Here is a 22,336-nt window from a genome sequence, read left to right as displayed (position 1 = left end):
GGCCTCTCCCGTTGCGGAGCACAGGCTCCGGACGCGCAGGCTCAGCGGCCATGGCTCACGGGCCCAGCCGCTCCGCGGCATGTGGGATCCTCCCAGACCGGGGCGCGAACCCAGTTCCCCTGCATCGGCAGGCGGACGCGCAACCGCTGCGCCACTAGGGAAGCCCGCCCATAGGCTCTTGTTTTATTATCCAGTCTGCCCTATGTCTTTTGATTGGAGCATTTAATCCATTGATATTTAAGGTAATTATTGATAGGTAGACATATTAATTGTCATTTTAAACCTTGTTTTCCAGTTGATTTTGTATTTCTTCTTTGTTTCTTTTTCTCTTTGTTTTTCATTTTGTGGTTTGATGGTGTTCTTTTATGTCATGCTTGAGTTCTCTTCTTTTTGGTGTTTGTGAATCTACTGTTTGTTTTTTATTTGTGCTTACCCTGTTTTTCAAGTATGTTAAGCCAATACTGTATCTACTTGCTTTAGCTGGTAGCCATATAGGCTAAAACACATTCTTAAAAAATAAATCTACATTTTCTTCCTCCCCTCCCCCACATTTAATGATTTTGATGTTCTCTTTTACACCATGGTTATCCTTTTGCTGTTCATTGTAGTTATCATCACTTTTACAAAACTGTTTTTGTTTTTTTATCTATGTATTGGTTTATTCAAATGAAATACTTTCCAATTGTGATTTTCTCTTTCCTATAGATTCTTCTTTTTTATTTAGAGAAGACCTTTCCATTTTTCTTTTAGGGTAGGTTTAGTATTGCTGTATTCTTTTAGTTTTTGCTTGTCTGAGAAATTATTGATTTCTCCTTCTATTCTAAATTATAATCTTGATGGGTAGAGTATCCTAGTTTGCAGGTTTTTACCTTTCAGGGCTTTGAATATTTCTTGCCTGTAGCATTTCTGTAGAGAAATCAGCTGATAGAAATGGGGATTCCCTTGTAACTAACTCTTTGTTGCCATTTTAATTACAATATGTCTTGGTGTAGATCTTTTTGGGTTCATCTTGTTTTGGATCCTCTGTGCTTCCTGTACCTGGATATCTGTTTCTCACTTTAGGTTTGGGAAGTTTTCAGTCACAATTTCTTCAGGTACATTTTCGATCCCCATTTCTCTTTCTTCTTCTGGATTCCCTATTATGTGTAGATTGGCTCGCATTGTATTATCCCATAGGTCTCATATATTGCTTTCTTTTTTTTTTTTTTCATTTGTCTTCTGTCTGCTGTTCTGATTGGATGATTTCCATTATTCTAGCTTCTAGATCACTTATTCATTCTTTTGATTGCTTTACTTTGCCTTTAGCTCAGCTTTCGTCTCAGCAAATGAGTTTTCTAATTTTAATTGGCTCCTCTTTATAGTTTCTAATTCCTCGTTACAGTGGTTGGCGTTTTTATCAATAGCTTTCTTAATTCCTGCAGTATTTTTATTACTTCCTTTTTGAACTCGGGATCTCATAGACTGGAGAGGTCTGTTTCTTTTTCTTTTTTTAAAAAAATTAATTAGTTAACTTACTTATTTGGCTGCGTTGGGTCTTCTTTGCTGTGCGCAGGCTTTCTCTAGTTGTGGTGAGCGGGGGCTACTCTTCGTTGCGGTGCGCGGGCTTCTCACTGCGGTGGCTTCTCGTTGCGGAGCATGGGCTCTAGACGCGTGGGCTTCAGTAGTTGTGGCACGCAGGCTCAGTAGTTGTGGCTCGTGGGCTCTAGAGCGCAGGCTCAGTAGTTGTGGTGCACAGACTTAGTTGCTCCGCGCCATGTGGGATCTTCCCGGAGCAGGGCTCGAACCCATGTCCCCTGCATTGGAAGGTGGCTTCTTAACGATTGTGCCACCAGGGAAGTCCCGAGAGGTCTGTTTCATTGCTTGTTCTTTCAGGATATGTTTCTTGTTCTTTTAATTGGGAGTGGTTCCTTTGCTTCTTTATTTTACTTACATTTCTCTGACTCTGTGCATTTAGGAGAAACCCTTATCTACTGTGGTCTTGAAGGGCTGTTTTTATGTGGCAGCATCCTTGTGTAGCCTGTGTGAGTCTGATATTTTTGGTGCAAGGACTGTTTTTAATATGGATGCCTGCCACATCTTTCTTCAGTGTTGGTGGCTTTTACCCTCTTGATAGGAGGTGTGATTGGTGTTGTGGTGAGCAGATAGCCTGCACTGTATGTTGAGTGGGGCCTCCTGTTTGCTGTATAATTGTCACAGCCCTTTCGGGGTAAGGTCTGTTCCCCAGTTGTTGTAGTAGAAGCCCCCAGATTGGTTTCTGAGCTGTGATGTGAGGTAGGTGGTACTGGAGCACCTCCGCTGGGAGAGGAGCCACTGAGTATTCCTCTACAGGAGCTGTCCACCAGGAAGTGCACTCTGTGGTGTTGCCTGTCACATTATGTGCACTCACAAAGTACACTGTTGTTGACACTACCTTCGGCCCTGCCTCGGTCAAGGGATTGCAGGCAGTCAGCCTGGATATCCCTCAGGCTCTGTGCTCACAAAGCCAGTAGGGCAGATCTACTGAAGTCAAGCACCTGGACGTTCCACAGGGGCTACAGAATCAGCTCAGGTCCTGGCCCTGCCTCTGCATGCCTGTGCCCGCAAAGCCTGTAGCTGCTAATGCAGGACCACCCCAGCCTTGGAAGCAAGAGTAATCCACTGGGATGTCCCTCAGGCACAGAGCTTACAAAGCTGCCAGTAGCCGTGTAAATCCACCAGTCTCACAGCCCCTGAGGGTAGGCTCAGATTTCAGCCCCACTTCCGCATGTGGACAACCCACCAGCTCAGAGGTGGTAGAGGTGGAGCCACATTGACTGTGAGCTCAGGTGAGCTCGTGGAGAATGAGGCTGCTATGATGGGGCCCCGCCCCTTCCTTTACATGTGTGTTTAACTATGTGGCTTCTACCGTGACCCCAGGCTCTATCCTGCGCACTCCCCTGGTTGCAGCCCAGAGCACCCTCCAGCTCCTTCCGGCTGTCTCCACACAGCCAACCCCAGCCCTTTCCCCAGGTCTGTCCACTGAAGCCCAGGTTGCAGCACTCAGCCCCTGCATGCACCAGCAGATGTGCATCTCGGGCTGGGAAGTGCAGCGAGGTGGCCAGGACCATCTGTGCTGGTTTCTCTCTGTTCTGCCTCCCACAGTCTGGTTGCTGCACTCTCCTCTGAGTCAGTGAAGCTCCTTATCTGTCCCAGCTGATCTCCCAACCAGTGAAAGGGGTTCCCAGACTGAGGGAACCTTCCTCTTTCATAGCTCCCTCCCAGGGGCACAGGTCCCATGCTGATTCCTTTTTTCTTTCCTTCATTCTACTCTGTTACGTGGTGCTCTTTCTTGCAGCTTTAGTTGTATTAGATCTTCTGCCAGCGTTCAGTAGGTATTCTGTGAGAATTCTTCCACATGTAGATGTATTTTTGATGTATTTGTAGGAGGAGGTGTGCTCCACATCCTTCTCTTCTGCCATCTTTATCTCGAGAAGCAGTTTTCTTAATGTCCAAGAAAGAAGTTAGGAGTAAGGAAATGAGGAAGGCTAGAAATAACCCTGTTGTATGTTGGATTGGAATTGAAGGTATCAGTAGGAACTTCTCTCTCTCTCTCTCTCTCTCTCTCTCTCTCTCTCTCTCTCTCTGTCATACACACACACACACACAGATATACACATATTTATAAAGAATAAAAATTCCTTTTATTAAATGTAGAAGAACTAAGGGAAATAATTGTTGCAGCCAAGATCCACTAATAGATGCTAAAATTAGTAGGTTAAAGCTTGAGATGAAACAGGATATATGCATAATCTCAGGTATAGTCCCAAAGATACTTATTAATTAAAATGGAAAAATCAAGGCATATACCTGGCAGAGACTACCTTAACCAAGTGATCAAGGTTAGTATCACCAGAAACATTGACATCATTTATTTCCTTTCTGACATGACACTAAGAAGGACACATCATTCCTGTGGCATTCTTATTTAAAATCCATAAACAATATAATTATGAGGAAATATCAGGTAAACTCAAATTAGGGAACATTATACAAAATAACCTGTATGCTTCAAAAGTGTAAAAGACATGAAATACAAGGAAAGATTTAAGAACTTTTGCAAATTTGGAGGAGAGAAAGGCAACATGATAACCAAATATTTTTGCAACGTAGGATCCCAGAGTAGAGAAAGGTTATTAGTGGACTTCCCTGGTGATGCAGTGGTTAAGAATCTGCCTGCCAGTGCAGGGGACATGGGTTTGATCCCTGGTCTGGGAAGATTCCACATGCCGTGGAGCAACTAAGCCCGTGCACCACAACTACTGAGCCTGCCCGCCCTAGAGCCCGTGCGCCACAACTGCTGAGCCCACGCGCCGCAACTGCTGAAGCGTGTGCCCCTAGAGCCCGTGCTCTGCAACAAGAGAAGCCACCGCAATGAGAAGCCCGCACACCGCAATGAAGAATAGCCCCCACTAGCCGCAACTAGAGAAAGCCCATGCACAGCAATGAAGATCCAATGCAAAGAAAGAAAAACAAAGGTTATTAGTGAAAAAATTGGTGAAATTCAAATAAAGTCTATAATTTAGTTAGTAGTTAATAATTTTACCAGTGTTAATTTCTTAGTTTTGATAATTTTCTTATGCAAGATATTAACATTAGGCAAAAGCTGGGTGAAAGGTGTATGGTAACTCTCTGTACTATATTTGCAACGTTTCCCTAAGTCTAAAATAATTTCAAAGAAAAAAAATTTTTTTAACTCACTAGTAACCAGAAAGGGACTTTTTCCCCAAAAGTGGGGAGGATGTAAGTTTCTGTTGACTGTTTTTTTTTTTTTTTTACTTCAGAAAAATAATATATACTTTAGAAATTAAAATTTCCAGGAAATAAAATTGGTAGTTAAAGGAATATGTTTTATTATTTTAAAGACTGTAACTTTAAGATTGAGCCAGAGATATAGTATTCTAAAGTCATAAAACATCTCTTAAGTATTCCTTTCTTCATCTATAGGGGAAAACTCCACTCATTTATTTCTTCTTTGTATAAAAATTGTTTTTTCCCCCTCAAACAGCAAGTATTATACAGATGTTTAATATTTTGGCAGTATTATGGGTTTAGTCTTTTTTTATGGGCACCTTAGGAATGAAACTACAATTTATTAATAAATTAATAAATTTAGTAATTTAGTAATAAAATATTATTTCCCTTGAGAAAATATGGTTCAAATTCTTAACAATTTGAGCTTTTGGTTTATACCCCAATTATAAGTTGGAGACAAAAATAATAAAAACTCCATCTATAATTTCACTACCCACGGACAGCTGCTGTTAACATTTAGGTATATAACTTGTATAATTTTGTGTACACGTGTATGTGTGTGTTTGATGTTGCTCACGTTTGTTTAATTTCTGGATTGGACACAAAATAGAGAAGAGGGACCCAGGATATAGATATTTTAGAAACAACCCTTTTTCTATATTACAGTTTTGTCTGGGTTTATGCTTATACCTTTCCAAATACACTAATATAGAGAAATACAGAAAAAAGGAAAAATATACATAGAATCTTAGAAATGGGCCCAACAAAAGAATCCCATTGAGAAAATCCCTGAAAAATAGCCATTCAGTATACTGGTAGGAATTTTTTAAATTGATTTTATTTAATTTAATTCATATATAATAAATATACAGATATTAAATATATAGTTTGATGAAATTAGATAAATTATACAACCAACAGTTCAACATATAAAATGGTGATAGTTGTAGGAATGGATATGAAGAGATAGAGGATGGAATGATTCTTGTTTGAATATACCTCTTTGGATAAAAAATACTTTATATACTTAAAAATTAAAATTAATATGTATGGGGGGAGGGTTGTCACTGACATCAAAGGCAAACAGGAACAATGAACTCAACTGTATTTCAGACATAACCACATTGAGGGGAAAAATAGAACTAATATGAGTAACTTTTGTACATAGTATTTTAACTGTGTACTCTCAGTCTGGTTGGGAGAGGGAAACTGTAGGCAAATCTTGAACCCTTCTTAATAGACTTGTTTCATATTTGTATGGGTGTGACGGATCTGAAACTATATGTTAAAGGATTGAGCTGGAATTCCTTGGTGGTCCAGTGGTTAGGACTGGGCGTTTTCACTGCCATGGCCGGGACTCAATCCCTGGTCGGGGAACTAAGATCCTGCAAGCCACGTGGTGTGGCCAAAAAAAAAAAAAAAAAAAAAAAAAAAGAAGAAGGATTGAGTAATGAATAACGGTGATGTTGTTTGGGGTCAGGATCCTGACTGTGAAAATATGGAAAGAAATATGGAAGTGGGGAAGGTAAGGAAGAGCCCTGTGGGTTTGATTGGATAGGAATTAAATGTTAATATGAAATAATTATATCTCATATATGTGTGTGTGCATCTCCTAGCTCTATCTGCTGCAAGATTCTATTTGTAATGACACCCAGTAGTAATGAGCACACTTAGCACTCAGATCTTGAATTTAATTCCTAACTAAAAGGAACAAGAACTTATTGGAGGAGTGTCTCATTTTGTTGCGGGGGCAGGGAACATAAATGATAAGCCTTAGAAGACCTTGTGCCAGAAAGTTAAAAAGTGCTTTAAAGAAAGAAAAAAAAAAATGGGGCCTGTCAAAAAGACATTGGAGCCAGCTTAGAGGGGCTCCCACTGGTCAAATCTGGAACAATTTGAACATCAGTATAAAGATAGTAATGGATTATAACCCATTTAATAAAATAGGACTTCATAATTTCCATGATAGATGATGGATGGATGGATGAAAAGGGGGGTGTTTTCCTTATAATAGAATGCCTGACTGATAAATGTGAAGGGAATGGTAGAGGTGGGGGGAGGAAATGAGCATTTTGTAATCGTCATAGTGAAGATTGTTTTGGGCTATTATCTTCAGTGTTTGCTAATAAGGGAAAATTTTGATGAGCCAGGATGTTTACGTGGTTTTAAAGTATCTCTCCACAGATTGTTTGTTAGATACAAGATAGGAAACAGTAACTTTAACTATACACATTGGAAAAACACAGACAACACCTTTAGTGGGTGATGAAAATTGGTAACACCAATGAGGAGTAGACACATTGTATACCTCCAGATATGATACCCTGGGAAGGACACAATATCACTCTTATAGTATTCTTGCCAGGGGTGTATAATCAGAATCTAATCTTGAAGAAATGTCAGACAAGTACAAATTTAGTTACATTCTCTAAAATACCACTGTGTATTCTTCAAAAATGTCAGTATCATGAAAGACAGAGGGGTTATGGAATTGTTCTAGATTAGAGGAGACTAAGTAAGCACAATATGTGATCCTGAAGAGAGGGAAAAACATGTTTGTGAACATTAAATATTTTTACTTTTTGCTTTTTTAAAACATGAATAAGCAAAAGTATCTCCTTTTAACTTGGTCATTTAATTTTAATCATCATTACTAGTACATTTGGATTTTAATAGTCACATTTTAGTTTAATTTAGTATTTTAAAATAATATTAGATTTGCACATTTCACAGTTAGTACAGTGTTTTCCCCTATAATCTTCATCTAGTTCCCCTAATGTTAATATGTTATGTAATCATGGTACATTTATCAAAACTAAGAAATCAACATTGATAGGATACTAGTAACTAAACTATGTACTATATTCTGTGTACTAAATTTTGCCAGTTTTTCCACTGTCTCTTCTCTGTTCTAGAATCTAATCCAGGATACTTCATTGCATTTAGTGTAACCACTTTTAAATTAAGCTTTGTCTTAGGCCAATTAAAAGTGTAGCTGTTTAATGCAAAACAGTGGAATTAGGTCCTTACCTCATACTATAGAAAAATTAACTCAAAATGGATCAAAACCTCAATGTCACAGTTAAAACTATAAAACTCTTAGAAGAAAACATAGGGGTAAATCTGCATGTCTTTAGTTTTGGCAGAACATTCTCAGATGTGACACCAAAGGCATGAGCAATAAAAGAAAAAAATAAATTGACCTTAATCAAAAATAAAAATTTCTGTGCTTCAAAGTAGTGAAAGGACAACCTACAGAATAGGACAAAAAATTTTGTAAATCATATATGTGATAAGGGAATTGTGCCTAGAATATGTAAAAACTCTTATAACTCAATCAAAAGACAACGCAATTTAAAAATGGGCAAAGGATCTGAATTGACATTTCTCAAAAAAAGATGTACAAATGGCTAAGGAGCACATGAAAAGATAATATCATTAGTCATGAATCTTGAAAAAAGCCAGTCACAAAAGACCACATATTACATAGTTCCATTTATATGAAATGTCCAGAATGGTCAAATCTCTAGAGACATGGAGAAGTAGATTAGTTGTTGCTTAGGGCCGAATGGGTTTTTTATTTTAATGAAGAAAAGAATTTTATTGTAAAATACACGTAAAATTTACCATTTGACCATTTCTAAATGAACAATTTGGAGTTTTTTTTGAGGTGGTGAAAGTTCTAAAATTGACTGTAATGATGGTTGCATATATCTGTGAATGTTCTAAATGCCACTGAAATTATACACATTAAAATGGGTGAATTGTATGGCATGTAAATTATATCTCAGCTCTTATAAAAGAGCGCAATATAGCTGTTTAGACATGATTAAGATAAAGAGGTTCATAGACAGATAAGCAGAGAACATTTTGGAAAAATAAATTTATATTCAAGCAGGACGTCTGTGGATAGATCCGCTTCACCCATTACCATAAGTGGTGCCAGTTTCCTAACCAGTACACCTGTAATTGAAATTGGAATGTGATTAAGTTTCCCAGGGCCCACTTAACTGTCTTTTTTTTTTTTTCCCCAAGCCACTGTATTGAGATAAAATTTACATATGTGCTGTCTTTTTTAACAAGTTTTAAAATATAAATTACATACCATAAGTTCACCAATTTTATGCCTACATTTCAATGATTGTCAGTAAATATGAGTTTTGCAGCCATCACCATAATCTAATTTAGAACATTTTATCTTTGGGAACTCATTAAAAATCTAAATTGAAGATGAGTTCTTCCAACAGATGATTTGAGGTGGTTCTGATACTTTTAGTGAACCCATTTAAAATATTTTGCAGCTAGTCTTATGTGCCTTCTTAATATATAATCATTTTTTTAACACATGGAAGTTTGGCTTTTCTAGTTAACTGTCGTGTTTCTGTTACATTTTTATTAGCTTTTTTCAGAATTACCTCAACAATGTTAAATAATAATTGTGATAGCATTTTAGCATTCTTAAGCCTGATTAGCAGTAGTTTACAATAGAGGTGATTTATTATGTTAAGGAATTACCTTTCTAATTTGTGTTTCCTAAGAGTTTGGCCTTCTTTGCAGTTGAATACATTTAGAGTTGGGCACTTCGCATTTTCAGGATTTATTGAGTATTTATAAATATATGTGTGTGTGTGTATTTATTTGTTTGTTCCCCCTTTAACTTTTAAAAATTGTGGTAAATTATGAAATTTTTTTCTAGTATTAGAATCTTTTGCATTTCTGTAATTTTATCCAAATGAAAAACTATATATATTAGTGTATTTTATCCAAATGAAAAATTATTTTAATGCTCGATAATATTTTAAAATTTTTATTTAGAGTTTTCTTGTCTATATTTACAAGTGAAATTGATACCTAACTTTCTGTTTTGTGCTGTTTTTGAGGTTTTAGTTATTGGGTTATACTGCCTTCTTAAAATTAATGGGCTAGCTTTCGTTTTTTTCCCCCCTTACATCCTGGAAAGTTCACCTGGTAAAACTATTTTCCACTGAAGAGTATTTTATATTTGTTTGTTTGTTTGTTTAATATTTGTTTATTGGGCTGCGTTGGGTCTTCGTGTGGCAAGTGAGATCTTTGTTGCTGTGTGTGGGATCTTCGTTGCAGCATGCGGAATCTTTAGTTGTGGCATGCAAGATCTTTAGTTGCGGCATGCGAACTCTTAGTTGTGGCATGTGGGATCTAGTTCCCTGACCAAGGATCGAACCCAGGCCCCCTGCACTGGGAGCTTGGAGCCACTGGACCACTGGGGAAGTCCCTGTGTTTTGTTTTGTTTTTTTGCTGCTTGCGGAACCTTAGTTCCCTGACCAGGGATCGAACCCGTGCCCTTGGCAGTGAGAGCCGGTGTCCTGACCACTGGACTGCCAGGGAAATCCCCACTCAAGAGTATTTTAAAGACAATTCATTGGTGTTCTTTTCAGTCTGCCACCATTATTTGTTTTACTTACATTTTCTTCTTTAGATCAGTTTTAGTAATTTATTCCGTCCAGAAAATTGTCCATTTCATTGAGATTTCAAAATTGATTAACATAGGCTTGTATATACTAGTCTTGTTTTGTCTCTCTGTTATAGTGCTATTCAAATTTCTGTTTCTTCCTCTTAACTAGATCTCTCAAAGATAAACCCTGCTTTATATTTCTTTCCAAAGTACCAGTTCCTGGATGATTTGATTAGTTTCACTATATGGTTGTTGGGTTTTTTTTGTTTTTAATGTTCTTTAAAGGCAGTTTTGATGTTCCTTTTGACATGGTAGCTCATAAATGCTTTTATTCTCAAAGAAATTATTGCCCAGATTTAATCTGTTAATTTTTACAATAGTTCTTTCTTTGTTTTTTTAGGCACGAGATGTGCGCACCAATGAAGTGGTGGCTATCAAGAAAATGTCTTATAGTGGAAAGCAGTCCACTGAGGTAGGTGAAATATTTATATTCTTCTTGACATGTTAGAAAAAGGCATACTGTTTCTAATTGAGGGTAGCTGGGAATTTTTTCAAAAAAGTGTAGCATACCTAAAAGTATACGAATATTAAGAATATATCTGTGTATTTTCTTTCACAAACTGAGTGTACCTGTTTAACTTGTACCTAGAGCCATAAACAGCATATTACTGGCATTCCAAAAGCCCACCTGTCCCCCTGCTTTTAATTTTTTAACTGTGGTATAATATATTACTTTATCTTTATCATAGAAGGCTTATCAGTTTCTAAAAGAGTAAACTAGAATAAGATGCATTTAACAGTAAATTATATTGGATGTAATTTTTTTAATGATTCAGACATTAAGGGCTGATTTAAGCAAACTTTAATCAGCAGACAATATATATCTAGTCTGAAAAATAAAAAACTACAATTACTGATACTACACTGAGTATACTTTAGTTCACTAATATTGTGAGTAGTGCTTTTTAGTATATTTATTTTGTTTAATTGCATAAATTTATTTTATGAAATATAGTCTACTTTTAAAAACTAGGATGTGTCAGTCTTTAATTTTTCAATGTAATTATTTTTAATTGTGGTAAAATACACATAACAAGTTTACCATCATAACCATTTTCAAGTGTGTACTTCAGTGGCTTTAAGGACATTCACATTGTTTTGCATCCATTACCACCATTCATCTCCAGAACTCTTTTAATCTTGAAAAAACTGCAGTTCTTTACCCATTAAACAATAACTCCCCACTCCTTCCTCCCCTCAGCCCCTGGATATCACTCTTCTATTTTCTGTCTCTATGAATTTTACTACTTTAAGTATCTCATGTAAGTGAAATCATGCAGTATTTGTCCTTTTGTGACTGGCTTATTTCACTTTACATAATGTCCTCAAAGTTCATCCATGTTGTGGTGTGTGTCAAAATTTCCATCCTTTTTTTTTTTTTTTTGTGGTATGCAGGCCTCCCTCTGTTGTGGCCTCTCCCGTTGCGGAGCACAGGCTCCGGACGCGCAGGCCCAGCAGCCATGGCTCACGGGCCCAGCCGCTCCGCGGCATGTGGGATCCTCCCAGACCGGGGCGCGAACCCGATTCCCCTGCATCGGCAGGCTGACGCGCAACCGCTGCGCCACCAGGGAAGCCCCAAAATTTCCATCCTTTTTAAGGCTTATATTCCTCTGTGTGTGTGTGTGTGTGTGTGTGTGTGTGTGTGTGTGTGTGTAAAACACTACATTTTATTTATCCATCCATTCATCTGTCAATGGATGCTTAGGTTCCTACTGCCTCTTGGTTATTGTGAATAATGCTGCTGTAAATATGGGTTACACAAGTATTTTTTTGAGTCCTTAGTCTCAGTACTTTAGGTATATGCCCAGAGTTGGAATTGCTGGATCAGTCTTTAGTTTTTAAAGATTTTGGTTTTCTACTTTTTTGGAATCTCTTTATTTTATGATAAATCTTGTTTTTGTAATGATCATACTGTGAATATGATAACAGTATTATGATTGTATCACTGTTCCATCATTTTGATACCTAAAAAACTCAGTTTCTTACAGGATTACTCTCATTTATATTCTATTCTGTAGCACAACTTCAGAACTAGCTTTCATAGGCAAACTTGTACTGTGTTGGAGTCTGTTTGATTAGTCACACCTAGAACAAAAAGTTTCATTTAGGGCATCATCTTTTCACATCTAATATTAAGTCTTTCTTGAAATTTGTTTACATTGAAAAATGCAGGGTTTTGTTTTGTTATGAAAGTTTCAAATATCATTCAAACTTGAAATTTAAAGGCCATGAAACATTTTCTGAGTTTCGCATCTTATATCTTACACATTTTATATAAAACACTGTGAACATATTTTGCTGTATTTTGTTGAGGGCTTGTGAAATAACATCGGCGATATATGATCTTACATTCTAGTACCAAACATTTTTTAAAGTTTTCTCTTATGCCAGTGTCCCTGCTTTTAGAAATATGGCCCAAGTCAGTGGTAAAGGTTGAAAAAACGAAAACAAGAACAAAAAATAGATTCCTCATTCTCACCCCACAGCTGCTAAGCCTCTAGAGTCTCTGGGTGTAGACCCGGTAAACAGTATTTTTAGAGTTCTGTGGTTGCTTCTTAAGAGTAACTATGTTTAGGACATGGCCTAAGTGTCTAAGGTTGTCATGGAGTAGCTTATGGCTGAAGGTTTATCTGTATTTCCTGGTAGGTGTCATTGAGGAATGCTCTTAGTAAAATATGTAGGGAAATGTTTTCATCCTGTTGTTTTTTTTTTTCTGTGAACTTTCCCATATAATAACTGATTGTTCTCTAGCATTTTATTTTAGGAAGTGTGCACTTACGGGTTTAAATCATCGTTTGAATTTAAAAAGCAAACAAAACCTTAATGTTTGGTAGAACGCATAACCCAAAAACACAATAGATGAACTTTATGGTATGTAAATTATACATCAAAAAGCTGCAAATAAGAAGGGAAGATGAACTTGTGAAGAAAAATCACTAAATATGGTATATGGTTTTCATTGGCATGTTTGTGTGTGGTTACAAAATTTTAATAAGACTCATTGATGATAAGTTTTACCAAACTAAAATTTGTCCTACCTTGAATGAAATAATTTTATAAATTATGTAATTGAGTTATAAACTATATGAACATAACTTTTAAATTTATTATTTTGATATTTACATATTACAGATGAAGTTTAATGTTCTCAATAACCCTTCTTAATCTGATAACTTTTTTCTTATATAACTTTCTCAGGAAAAGCAGCTGTTCATAATTTTTTCCTTTATTCGTTTTTTTTCTCCCCATAGAAATGGCAGGATATTATTAAGGAAGTCAAGTTTCTACAAAGAATAAAACATCCCAACAGTATAGAATACAAAGGCTGCTATTTACGTGAGCACACAGCATGGGTAGGTATATGCTTCCCCCTTGCTGTAATTTTAGTTGGTTTCTGTTTAGAGTTAATTATTTCAAGAATGTCTCAAAATGGTTGTGTAAGGCCATGCAGAAACACCTTGAAATGTTGGTTCATTCTGAGAGGGAGAGCAGCTTTTCCTAGACCTCCTAGGCAGGAGAGGGAATGTATGTTTTGCGAGTTTACTACAGAGATTTAGCTGACGTTTATGTACATTTCTTGTACTCATTTTTTAAGGTAAATGGTGACTAGGGTTTGTTTTACTTCAAACACTCTTCTTGATCTCCTTGGTGAATTTATTTTATCTCAAGTAGAATCTTTTTAATAATATATTACATGGTACATGGTAAAATGTTCTCTGACATTTTTTGGTAGTATCATTCTTCAAATGGTTTATCAAACATTGTGAAAGCAATCCTGTTACTTGAGGATGAAATGTAGCCTATCTTTGACATAAACATATTGTAATCTATTTAACCACAAAGATCTTGGTGAAGTCCTGATGAGTCCTGGTGAAATTTGAACTGATTATGATCCCTTGGGTGAATAATACTAATGCTAGAGAATAGAGACACTTTGTTACAAGAAGTGGTGATTAATTTTGCCCCATTGTTACTGCTGAGGTGACACAGTAGTAATACCGTAGCATTGTGGGCATAACTGTATCTTTTAAGAGAGAGGCTAAATTTTCTTTAAATGGGAATGATCCCTTATTTTGAATAATTAATAAGTCACAGCTAATTATCATTTTAGTATCCTGAACCTAGATTTGTAATGTTTGGTGCATTTTTATCCAGTTTAATTTTGGTGGTGATGGCGGTACTCCTAAATACAAGGCTGTGGTTAAAGAAAAAGCGGTGACATTGGGGAGATTACCTCTCTGTCTCTCATGTTTCTCCATTTGTAAAATAAGGATAGTAATAGGGCCTACCTCATAAGGTGGTTGTGAGGATTAAATTAGTTGTTTTTTAAAAAATATTTATTTATATATTTGGTTGCACTGGGTCTTAGTTTTGGCAGGTGGGCTCCTTAGTTGTGGCTCACGGGCTCCTCAGTTGTGGCTGGCAGGCTCCTTAGTTGTGGCATGCGAACTCTTAGCTGCTGCATGCATGTGGGATCTAGTTCCCTGACCAGGGATCGAACCCGGGCCCCCTGCATTGAGAGCACGGAGTCCCAACCACTGTGCCACCAGGGAAGTCCCTTAATTAGCTTTAATATATATAAAATATGTGGCACATAGAAGGTGCTCTGTGTTTGCTTTAACTGTAACCTAAGCTTTGTATATATAGTTCCAGAGGACAGTTTTTTGCTTCCTAGCAATTACTAAAGTATTGCTTTAGTAATTTAATACTATAGATTAATAGTAACAGAATATGTATATTTCTTTATAATGTTAGTAGTAATTATATATGAAATACACATTATACAAATACACATTATACAAATGATTATATGTTGGTATTGTAAAAGATTAATGTATCATTAGCTTAACTTTACATGTGCACTTAATAAATTACTAGATACATAAATACTCATTTTTTAAGGTAAATGGTGACTAGGGTTTGTTTTACTTCAAACTGTCTTCTTGATCTCCTTGGTGAATTTATTTTATCTCAAGTAGAATCTTTTTAATAATATATTTTAATGCTTATATAATTTTTCTTCCCATGTAGCTTGTAATGGAATATTGTTTAGGATCTGCTTCAGATTTACTAGAAGGTAGGTTTCCTTTAATCATTAAGAAAAAATAGTATTAGCAAAATAAAGTGAGAATTCAATAAGAGGTTTCTTAAATAATGTACACATTTTCCAGAAAGAATAAAAATCTGAACCTTTCTATATTCTCTGCATAGTATGCACTATCCTCATTAAATGTAATGTAATAGCATATAAAAAGGGATTTTTCTCTCATTTTGACTTAAGTTTTTTTGGAATCTTTGTCATTCAGCTTCATCTGTTCCTTCTGTTCACAATGAAGATATTAGAATAAAGGGAGAACTTTCATTACTTTTGTTTTTGTAATCACCAAATAATTGTTTAATGTTGTTAGCTTAGAGGAAAATTGGCTGTGGACTATATACTTTAACAGCTAGGCACAACTGTATACTAGTTGTAAAGTTCAATAGCATTATTTTATTATCTTTGGAAGGAAATCCCGTCTTGCTAAATGTTAGTTTTTTAAAATTGCCCTATATATTAGGTATGTATTTTTAAACAAAAATGTTCTTTATAATAAATATTTTCAAATAACTTTCTTATTTTAAGTTCACAAAAAGCCATTGCAAGAAGTGGAAATAGCAGCAATTACACATGGTGCTCTCCAGGGATTAGCCTACTTACATTCTCATACCATGATCCATAGGTAAGCATTTTGAAAATTATTATATATTAACAAGCAAATGGCTTGTTACATTATTAACTTATTAACCCTGAAAGTTTTGTTGGTTATAGCCAAATAAAACCATTTCTTATAAACTCAGGTTTTTTTAGATTGTCCATGTTAAAAAGTATATACTAGTACACTTGATCTCTTTGTTTAGGATAATTTTTATCTTTGTCTACACATGTTGCTGGATTTTCCGAAGTTCAGGCGTACCTCATTTTGTTATGTTTGCTTTATTGCACTTCACGGATACCTCGTTTTTTACAAATTTAAGGTTTGTGGCAACCCTGTGTCAAGCACGACTCTAGGTGCCATTTTTCCAACAGCATTTGCTCACTTTGGGTTTCTGTCACATTTTGGTAATTCTCACAGTATTTCAAACTTTTTCATCATTTTATTTGTTATGGTGATCTGTGATCATTGATCTTTGATGTTACCATTTTGATTGTTTTGCCATTTATTAGCAGTAAAATATTTTAAAATTAAGGTATGTACATTGTTTTTTTAGAGATAATGCTACTGCACAATTAGTAGCCTACGGTATAGTGTGAACATAACTTTTATATGCACTGAGAAACCAAAAGATTCATATGACTTGCTTTATTGTGTATTCTGTTTGTTAGGGTAGTCTGGAATCAAACCTGTAGTATCTCTTCAGTATGCCTGTATGTGTACTTTATAGATTTGTGCACATTTAATTGAAATTAATTGTAGAATCATTTAATTTGGGGAATGGAAAAGACATTAGGGATTATATAGTCTTACTTTTTTCATTTTACCAGTGAAGAAACTGATGCCCCAATTTGTGACTAATTTCCCAAAGTTTACAAAGCCAGGTAGATTTAGACTAGAACTAAACCTAGATCTTCTGTCTTCCTGGTAACTGATAATGCCAGATTTATTCCATTGATTCCATGATATGGATAAATAAAAGATACTTAATACTTTTTATGCTTTGAGTATTGATCCTTGATGATTCTTGATAATGAATAGTAAAATTAAGCCATTCTATAATGCATTTTTAGCATTGGTATTGGTTTTACACTGTTTTAGAAGGAAATTAGCATTTTTTGATTATATATGTGAATCAGGCAATACATGTTAAACTATATAGTAGAGTCAATTGTGAGTTAATGTGATTTTTTTTTTTTTAAGATGAGGATTGTAAGGTCTAAGAGAAATTTACATACTAGTAAGTAAGTGAATAGAAGATTTAGGATTATAACCTAAGGTCTTCGCACCGCACAGCTTGTGGGATCTTAGTTCCCTGACCAGGGATTGAACCCAGGCCCAAGGCAGTAAAAGCGCTGCCAGGGAATTCCCTAAAGTACCTCTTCATTTTTAGAAAACAAATGGAAGGAAAATAGATTAATTTAGTATTATGTCCATTACAATAGTAAGAATTGACAGGTGCTTGGGAACTTAGTTTTTCTGTTTTTGAAAGGTTAAGTGTATGTTATGGTGCCCGTTCGACATACAGTCCCATTTTATAAATATCCATAATTGTCTGGGTTCATGGATATTACATTATCCATATGTTTGTTTTCATTTCATATCCTAAGGGTGGAAATGATATGAATAATCCTTTTATAAAAATTGGGGGCATTAAATTCTTTTCTTTTTTTTTTTTTTTTTTTTACATTAAGTAGGATTACTCAGAAATCTTAAAATTATGAAGGAGTGGTCCACTATTTAAATTTAATTTTTAAAACCATTATTTGTACCAATAAACAGGACCTCAAATGTAGACTATACACTTTAATTACCTGATTTTCTGTCTTGTTTTTACTGCTATTTTGCCTTCTCTTTTACAAAATAGTTGCAAAAGGATATAATGTTATATTATATATATATATAGTTACTGTATATGAATTCTGTATTTTTTGTATTCTAATTTGGATCTCAATTCTCATCCCAATTGAGAGATTATCCTAGGACTTAATTATTTTGATTGCTCCTTCTCTGTTTTACAAATTTTTATTTGATTTTTATAATTTATTTACACAACCCAGTGAAGGAAAGAGAAATAATTATCTGTGTTCCTTAAACCCAGAGATATCAAAGCAGGAAATATCCTTCTGACAGAGCCAGGCCAGGTGAAACTTGCTGACTTTGGATCCGCTTCCATGGCATCTCCTGCCAATTCTTTTGTGGGAACGCCATATTGGTAAGAATAATCTTATCTGGATTTGATCTTCATAATTGATATTGTGTGTGGTTGTGTGTGGTTGTGCGTTTTTAAGATGTCTTTTTCCTGAAAATATAATGTTATTTTGGACATTTTAACTTTAAGTGTTACAGTTAGTTTCAAATATACATTTGGAGTGCTCCCCTTACATCCCCCATTTTTAAAATTTGTCTCCCCTACATTTTCCTTCCTGTGATTATCTGCATCATATATTGGGTGTGGGAGTGGAAACATTCAATAAAAATTCAAGTGGGGAAAAGATAGAAATGCTAAGTGAAAATGTGTGTGTTTTCTTTAGATTTATATTTACTATATATCATTGATCTTCAGACTAGGAGTACCCAAAGACTGGTAGTGGACTTGGAGTTCTCTGAGGTTTTTAGTTTTTATTTTTTACTATGGAGAATTTCAAATATAACACTAGACAAAAGTATAATGAACCCTACATATCATTCATTCAGCCCAGCAACTTTATCCCCATGGCTAGTCCTGCCCTATGCACTCACCTCTCCCTTTCTTCCTCTCCCCTCAGTGATTTTGAAACATTCTAGACATCATCTAATTTTATCCATAAATAATTCATTATTAATGTCAGCAAGTTTGAAGGGAATAATTTTCCAGATCTTCAACTTTCAAATGTATCCTCTTTCTCTGTGTATGCTGAGAGCTGTGTCTTAGGCCCACTACGTCATCTTTCTCACCTGCCTTTCAAATCTCCCTTTTCCTGCCTCATAAAAGAAAGGCTTCTAACCCACCCTGAATATTACAGTGATGCATTGCTCTGGGGGTAAAAGCCTCAAAGCAACACCAGAGGAACAATTTGAGAAGATGTAGCATCTGTCAGATATATTGAAGAGTCAGGACAAAACTCTTGGCAAGTCCTTGTACCTTTCCAGTCATCTCCCTTCCTTTCCTTTTACCCTTTGCTTTTCCTTTCTCCCCAATTATCTTCCTTTTCTTCTGTTTTTCTAGTGTAGAATTCATAACTGACATGGTTGTTGTGGGGACACATTAACATGTTATTTGCATTGAATTCAGACTTTTTTCTGGCAGAAGGTGATTCTGATTTGACTGATTGATGTGACCATGAAGACTGATTTTGCTAACTAGATTATAGGGCAGTGTTTTTAATAAATTGAATGAACTAATCTGCAGCTCCAAGTTTTTAATATCTTTAAAGCACATACACAATATACATACATACACTATGCATTATATCCTTTGCAACTATTAAGTTTATAAAATTTACATAGCAACTCAAAAGTGTGCAAGGGATACACAGTTTTTATAACTTCATTGAAGGTAAATAAATGAATAAAAAATTTGAAGACCACTGCTCTAGATGACCAAAAATTTCTATGTAAAACCCTAGTTTAGATAGAGTCCCCCCCATAAAAAAGAGTTCTGTGAGTGAATAATATTTCTCAGTGCTTCCCCTCTTTAGATGTTAATGATGAATATTAGATATTAAAAAGGCCCTCTAAAGTTCTGCAATAAAAAACCAAATTACTTGTTTAACTTTTCTTGATAATTTCTCAAACTTCCTTCAGCATCTTAAAGAACACATTGACAATTGAAAGTTTACAATAAAGTAAACATTGGTTAATTTGTATATAGTGTATTTGGAACACAGGAACTAGGTTCATATTTATATGTCTTTACACAAATGCACGTGTGCACGCACACACAAACACACACACAGGGATACCTGGTAATAATCTTATTGAAGCAGTCAGCAGCTGTTCTAAGTACCTATCTGTGCTTAATACCAAATACATATGAAGTCTAAGGTAAAGTATCATCAAGAACCACAGGCTCTAGTTGAAGACATGAATTAGTGTTTCGTTTTTTGTAGGCTTTTTGGGGGGTTTTTTGTTCTGGTTTTTGTGGTTTTTTTGGCTGCTCTGAGTGGCATGTGGGATCTCCCCAACCAGGGATCGAACCTGCCACCCCCCCTGCAATGAATGGAAGCGTGGAGTCTTAACCACTGGACTGCCAGGGAAGTCCTGTGTTTCATTTTATCACCAAGACACCTGTCGTTGGTTGGTTATAAAGTTGATAATTTTGTGATTGTTTTAGTTGTGAGCTGCCCTAGCCACTTTTATCTTGGGACACTATTCTAATTTGAAAGAAAGACTGACAAGCTATGGTTATTCAGCATTGGATATTGTGATAGGTACTTCCTGAAATAAATGGAGTGAGTTTGTCATTTCAAGGGAAACAACTGATGGTATTCAATGCCAATGGTAAAATTCCATCTTTCAAGCAAAAATTAGATGGGGATCCTGAGACCAAAATGTTTGAGAATCACTGGCCTAAAGGCTATACGGTATTAGAATTTGCAGACTTGAACAGATGCAGAATACAGCCCTGCTCTAGGGCATCCTTCCTTTAGGATGCTGTTATATGATCATGACACATGGTGAGAATGAGTCTCACACTATATATGCAAAGGTAAATATTTACCTCACAACCTGTAATACATTTATTTCATATTCATTTTTTAACTTTAATTTAAATGACATTTTATTTTTTAGGATGGCCCCAGAAGTAATTTTAGCCATGGATGAAGGACAGTATGATGGAAAAGTGGATGTATGGTCTCTTGGTATAACGTGTATTGAACTAGGTAAGCATGTTCTTTATTACTATGTAGTAAATTTTGATCAAAGTTTTACCTCAATTTCTGTACCAAATTACAGCTTTTTATTTTTTATGTTGGTTGCTAAGGGGAGCAATATGTTTATTACATAGTTTTCATTTTGGTTATCTGGTAATTTTTATATATATTAGCTTAGGTATGTTGTATTTGCTCTGTTAAATTAGGTCTAAAATAATTTCCATTATAGTATTAATTAAGTTTGAGATATCTATGTCTTATTATTAATGAGTATTTGTTAAACACTTGGAATATATATGTGATTGCTAGATTTACCATCTGTAGATGGTCTCTAAAGCATTTATGAGTTACTTACCTTTACCTAGGATACTTATTACTTTGAGTTAGATTTGAGAATTAGCTGTCAGGCTGCATACATATTGTAGTAATTTGATTTTATGCACACATTTTATTCTGTTGCCCATAAATGGAACTATGCTTAAAGCAGCAGACCACCATAACTTTACTAACATTCCCAGTGTGAGCCAGGTGGGTAATTGAACTGTCACTGTAACTGAAGATGATGGCCATCTTCTTGCTCTTGATTCCCCAGGCTTCCCCCCACAAGCCCAATATCCTTTTCTTTTTTTCCTTCTTATAAGAACATTCCATTAAACTTTATTTAAAATCAAGAATATTTAATTGAACCATTCTAGGAGTGACCAAGGATTGAAAGCAACACATTAAAGTAAAAATCCATGTGTAATTTTGACAAATCATATTTATTTTAAAGTTTGATAACAGCAGTAAACAGAGATTTGGCGATTACCGTAATGCCATTCTCCTCTGGTCTCTTCATCTCAGTTTGAGGTTTGCAAAATTTTTCTTCCATTTGAAAGTATCCTTAAGTGTCTTAAATTCTTTTTCTCTTGATTCTTCTTCCTACTGGTATATCGTAATTACTTTCTTAAGAAACCTGGATATAAATGTAAAAAAGCTGGTTAATATATTCTGTCCATGGGTTATTTTTACACTCTTATGCTGGCTGATGCATATATGTGCCCCTTGGTGATTGAAATTGCATTAATGATCCTGTTAGATATCATTGATATATATTAATGTTCATCTGATTAGAAAGTATTCATTGGCTAATTGTACTGCTCAGAAAGAAATCTCTCTAAACTCTGCAGTTTCTGTGAAATGGTTTCTTTTTTCCAGACTTTTCTAGATTCTTTTCATTATAGTTCATAAGATAGAATTACTTCACAGTGAGAGTTTTTATGCTTATAATAAAGCAACTTCAGAAGATGTGATTGTCTTTGGATAATTTCTAATGAGTGAGATGTCTTAAATTCTTAGAGTTTTAGGCATACATTTGGCATCTTCAGCTTTTATAAAGTCTTTCATAATCACTTTTAAAATTTTTACTTACAAATGTTTTGAATTATGAAGTTGTTCTAAGTTCAGGAACTATATATATATATATATATATATATATATATATTTTTTTTTTTTTTTTTTTTTTTTTTTTTTTTTTTTGCGGTACG

The 22,336-nt window shown here is 35.3% G+C and overlaps 1 protein-coding gene across 2 annotated transcripts in view; it reads left to right on the top strand.

The window, feature by feature from the left end:
* The window catches only part of TAOK1 (TAO kinase 1), a 161,000-nt gene that overhangs the window by 85,077 nt on the left and 53,587 nt on the right, over nt 1-22,336 (top strand). For both annotated transcript variants that reach the window (XM_024127960.3, XM_024127961.3), the window contains exons 3-8: nt 10,602-10,673; nt 13,513-13,614; nt 15,293-15,338; nt 15,885-15,981; nt 18,056-18,169; nt 20,728-20,819. In XM_024127960.3, the coding sequence (XP_023983728.1) occupies nt 10,602-10,673; nt 13,513-13,614; nt 15,293-15,338; nt 15,885-15,981; nt 18,056-18,169; nt 20,728-20,819 (523 nt within the window). The remainder of the gene's footprint in view (nt 1-10,601; nt 10,674-13,512; nt 13,615-15,292; nt 15,339-15,884; nt 15,982-18,055; nt 18,170-20,727; nt 20,820-22,336) is intronic.

The sequence above is a fragment of the Physeter macrocephalus genome, chromosome 14 (genome assembly GCF_002837175.3).
Source record: "Physeter macrocephalus isolate SW-GA chromosome 14, ASM283717v5, whole genome shotgun sequence".
Classification (NCBI taxonomy): domain Eukaryota; kingdom Metazoa; phylum Chordata; class Mammalia; order Artiodactyla; family Physeteridae; genus Physeter; species Physeter macrocephalus.
This window is presented reverse-complemented; position numbering and strand designations above follow the sequence as displayed.